General features: G+C 55.3%; 1 protein-coding gene across 1 annotated transcript; it reads left to right on the top strand.

Moving 5' to 3' along the window:
• Positions 1 to 2,950: 2,950 nt before the first annotated feature.
• LOC139055696 (solute carrier family 22 member 13-like) lies at positions 2,951 to 4,744 on the top strand. The gene has a single exon (XM_070533227.1). It carries the CDS (start codon positions 2,951 to 2,953, stop codon positions 4,742 to 4,744), a length of 1,794 nt encoding a protein of 597 aa, XP_070389328.1.
• Positions 4,745 to 4,947: the final 203 nt, after the last annotated feature.

The raw sequence follows: 4,947 nt of genomic DNA on the forward strand, positions 1-4,947 counted from the left end.
CCAAAGGCATCCCAGTCTATCCATCTGTGCGTTTTCATGCTGGTGTCGTTGTTTCCGGTATGCCGATTTCCACGATGGTGTGGTCGCTGCCTAGGTCGGTCCCCATGTTTCTCCAGTAGATCGCACCCCGGACGTCGTTCTCGACGAACGTGAGGTCTGGAGTGGTGTCCCCGGACACGGAGTTACGGATTTTCGTCGGATGTGTCGACTCCGTGATGAGGGTGAAGTCGAGTTCCGTGGCGTCTTGGTACCGGTCGCGGCCCTTTGCTTTGTACTTGTTGTAGCCCCAGGCAGGGTTCATCGCGTTGAAGTCTCCGCACGCGATCAGCGTGTTGCGGCCCATTGTGTTGCTGGCTCTGTGCAGTAATGTCTTGAATCTCTGTTTTCTCTGCGACGGGTTGCTGTAGACGTTGAGTAGAAGTATGCTTCCTTTTCTCTTCTTGCACGGGATGATTTCGGTGAGTGTGTGCTCGATCCTGATATTGCTTTGCAGCTCGTGTTCGATGAACGTGAGTCCCTTCCTGACAAGGGTGCACAGGCCTCTCCCGTCGGGCGGTCCCTTGTGCACTCTGTAGCCGGGGAGAGACGGTGCGTCGGTTAGTGTTTCTTGTAGTAGTATAACGTCCGGCTTGCGCACGGCATGTACGAAGTGCTGTTGGATGACTGCCTTCTTCCTTCCGAAGCCGCGACAGTTCCACTGCCACGAAGTTACACCTGCTGCTGGTGTTGCGTTGGCGGCCATGATTGCGTTGGCGTGTACGGGGCTCCCTGTTTGGGTGGATGTTGGCCGAAGAGGGGCGCAAACGTCGGGTGGCTTACCATCGGCTCTAGGGTCCTTTCGATGTAGTCGAATCCGTTCGTGTTCTCGGCTTGGTAGGTCACCATTGTTTGTTTCAATGCTGTCACTGCTACGATGTTCGCCATGATTAGCTGTTCGAGTTTGGTGAATGTGGCTTCGAATTTCGCTTCGAGGCTGTCGATGCGATCGTTTTCTGTTCGCGCGCGTAGCCTCGATGGCTCGCTTCTTCGGTGCTGGTTCCTCTATCTCTTTCTCCTGGATGTTCGTTGTCGTTTCTCCGCTCTCGATTGTGCTTGGCGTCGGTCTCTGTAGAGGCTCGTTGTTGCATAGCAGCAATGACGGATCTCGGCGATCTCTCTCGTGAGGTTGTTGATGGTGGCTCGCAACACAGCGTTTTCTTGTCTTAGGATCTCATTTGCCTCCCGCACCTTGTTCATATCTTCTGTCTTCGTGGCTTCGGTGATTTTCTGCGCGTTCCTTATATTGTTTCCTTTCGCTGCGTCGACCCAGCTCACTTTCTCACGTGATGGTGACGTTTTCCTGCTGAGGCTTCTTTTGCAACAGCTGCTGTCTCTGGATTTAGGCACGAGGTTTTCCGATGGGGTCCTTGACTTTCGCGGGTCTGGCGGCTTGTCGAGTGGCGGGAAATCGCTCTCCGACAGTAGCTGGCGTTCGGCCTGTCGGCACTCCATTATCGCTTGCGCACTACGTAGGGGATCTTGTATTTCGCCTTTCACGTTCGGTCGCAGGTCGGGTGTTCGTCGACGCACATCTTGCATTTTGGGGTAAAGCGGTGGTCTTCTGTAAGGTTCGCGAGTCCACAGGCCAGGCACCTCTTGATTGTAGGGGTCGGGCACACGTCCTTGCGGTGTACCACTTGGCCACACTGCTGGCAAACGTCGATCTGTTTCTTTGTAAAGGTGGCACGGTATCACGGTGACTCCGTATCGGATGAAGGTCGGCACCATGGGTCCCTGGAACACCACGATCGCAGAGGTCACGCTTCCAATCTTTTTTGCGGCCACTGCTAGCGGGTTCCTCTTGTTGACGATGTTTCTATCTAGCTCGTCGGCGCTCGCGTCGATGGGGACGCCTCTGATGACGCCCTTTTCGGTGTCGTGAGGTGCCGTGTGATATGCGCTGACCTCGTAGCGTTTGCCTTGAATAGATATTTTCGGAATTTAGCGTACCTTGTCGCATTGCCTTCGTTCGGTGTACTGACGACCATGATGTTCTGTTGCGTCTTGAGGCAGATGGTGTCCGCGGCGCTTTCCTCGATCGTGATCTTGGCCGCAGCGAGTATGGCCGCAGCGACGGTGGTGGTGCACGGTCTTGACAATGTCCAGTCCACCTCTGGGTCTGACAACTATCTTGCTTTCTTCCAGTGGCATGGCTGGCATGCGTGCTGCCTTGATGGCCGAGGCGCGGACGTTCTTGTAGAATCTCGACCCCGTGCTTGTTTGACTCCTGCCGGGTCCGCTGGGCTTGCCGCTGGCGGGGGTTCGCTGGCGCAGCCTCGACATGCGTTCCCCCGCGAGCGTCCATCCGGCGTCGCTGTGGTATTCCTTGAGTGATATCTCTTTTTCTTGAACTTGAACGCACATGTGATTGTCCACGATCATTGTTGTTTGAGAGGGCGCCTCCATCTCGGAGCTGACGAGCGGCAGCAGCCAAGATGCACGGCAGGCCGCTGTCGGTGCGACGGTGTTGTGCCTAGCGTCCGCGGAACACGCCTAATCCTAGCAATCCTTTGCCCGGTGGCAGTAGTAGTAGTCACGAAATGTGGCAAAGAGAAACGCACCTTTGGCCTCAGCTGGTATCGGTCGATGCCGCTCACCTTCACGGACACATTGGTGCAAGCAAAACTTTGGTTCGAGGTAATTAGCACTACCGCTGATTGGTTGAGTTTTTGCCCGCGCAGACGACAGACCCATTGGGAGTTAGCTGCTCTCTAAAAACATTTATCAAGGTAATTGAGCAGCGAAAGTAAATATAGGTTATAAAGCTAGCGTTTTTGCTTCAGGGCACAGTTAAATATGTTTCTTGTGGTGAATTTTCTGACAACCTTTAGCTATTACGCGGCCTACTTCCAGTTGTGGATATGAGTCATAAAAGCAGAGAGCTAAGAAGAAGTAGAAGAAGTAAGGGATGATGTTGCCGAACAACCCAGTCCCCGACGATGCGACGGCAGTGCGGCAAGAAAACTCATATCTTGCAGCACAGGCTGAAGTCGACGACGAGAACATTCCGTTCGGCGAGGGAGCCTTTCAGATACGAGTACTGATGATCAGCGCCTTCGCCGGTGCCATCAGCTATGCCCAGCACCTGCTGTTCCGGATGTCATGGCACGAGATGGACCATTGGTGCCACCGGACGAACGCTTTCTCCAACATGAGCGTGGCCGCGTGGAAGGAGCTGGCAATTCCGCGTCACCCCAACGGAAGTTACAGCCGCTGCACGGTGCGCGTGCCACCGGACGGCGGTGCTTGGGCCCGCGTCGAGCCTTGCGTTCAATGGGAGTTCGACCTGGATGAGCACGGCAACACCGCGGTCAGCGAGTGGAGCGTCGTGTGCCAGCGGCGTCGTCTGGCCGATACCGCCGAGGCTGCGCACCTCGTCGCCATGACCATCACCTTTCTGGCCGTGGGCCCTATAGCCGACCGCATTGGGCGCAAGACGGTGGGAGTCCTGGCGCTCGCAGCTATGCTGCTCACGCTCGCGGCGACAGGCGTCGCGTCCGACCTGCAGACATTTATCGTTGTGCGTTCGGTCGCAGCGGCATCTTCGACCGGCCTGTTCGTCATCAGAGTGCTGCTGTACGAGATAACTACCCCGACCCGCCGACTGCTTTACACCATCATCGGCTCGGCTCTTTCAATTGTCATCGCGCGGACGTCTGTATCTTTCGCGCACGTACTGAAGGCGAGCTGGTCGGTTTGGCACATGCTGCTGGCGTTGTTTGCCTTGGTTCTCCTCGTCCGTTTCCGCATCCTCGTCGAATCACCATCTTGGCTGATTGCTGCTCACCGCGAAGACGAAGCCAGGCGCGTCGCACTGAACGTAGCCAACATCAACGAGGTCCCTTTAAGCCACTGCCTTGAATTCTTCAAGAGACACATGCACAGAGTACAACACGTACCCGACGGAACCACAGGCACAAGCCAAAGTAGCTACGTGAAGAGATCGAACCTCAGAAGGACGTACGTTCTGACCGCTTGCATCTGGACCGTCCTGGGCTTGATTTCTGTCCACTACAACACTATCCGCTTCACTGAGCGTAGCGTGTACTTCCGCACTTTGATCGATGCCGGAATCGCGCCCTTGCTTGCCGCTGTGTGGCCCCGCCTGGGGAAAGGCCGGCGTGTCAGGAAAGTGGCCGCATACTGCGCGCTCGTGTTCAGCAGCGCGTCAGCACTGCTGTTCTTAGCCTACACCGACTACGACACAGCCTTATCCATCTCGCTCTTGGTCGTTATGCGCCTTGCATCCATACTTCTCGACCTTCTCGAATTCTACCTCACTCTCGCCGCATTTCCCACCGAGTCACGCTGCACCGGTTCCTGCGTAGGGCTAGCTTTCATCTTGATAGGCACTGCCATTGGACTAGTAACGTTCCGCGTCGTCCTCAAGGGACGCGAAGACAGCTGGCTAGTCGTCCAAACGGCGCTAATGGCGATAGCTGCTATGGCAACCATGTACATGCCTTCGGAGGATGCCTGCCTGCCAAAAAGTATGGACTCCTTGGCCGCCCCCTCACTGCCCTCCAAGCCGAGTCCCGTGAGCGCCGGACAGCCTGCATCTTCTGCCGTGGTATCGGTGGCTACCGAGGTTCAGGCCAAAGTATCACCACCGGACGCGCGAGGGGCCCCGAAGAAAAAAGGAAAGGCGAATAAGATGCCGGAGCAGTTCGCTGTGCGCCCTTCCAGGTTTCCAGTGAACTGGTAAATTAATAAACTGGCGCCACTGAGTGCGCATGTTCTTTTTCTTATTTTTCACCTATGATATTGTTTTATACTGCACATTCTCGGGGCTAAATCCAAAGTATGCTGGGGATGCAAAAACGGAACGATGCTTCAAGAACTTCGGGTACTACTTTCTAATGTATGCTACATTCACTGCATAACCACCTTATATGTTTTATTGAAGTG

The sequence above is a fragment of the Dermacentor albipictus genome, chromosome 2 (genome assembly GCF_038994185.2).
Source record: "Dermacentor albipictus isolate Rhodes 1998 colony chromosome 2, USDA_Dalb.pri_finalv2, whole genome shotgun sequence".
Taxonomy (NCBI): Eukaryota; Metazoa; Arthropoda; class Arachnida; order Ixodida; family Ixodidae; genus Dermacentor; species Dermacentor albipictus.

Bases quoted from the DNA above. Each gene is read 5' to 3' on its own strand.
- LOC139055696 (XM_070533227.1), top strand. From the start codon at position 2,951: ATGTTGCCGAACAACCCAGTCCCCGACGATGCGACGGCAGTGCGGCAA.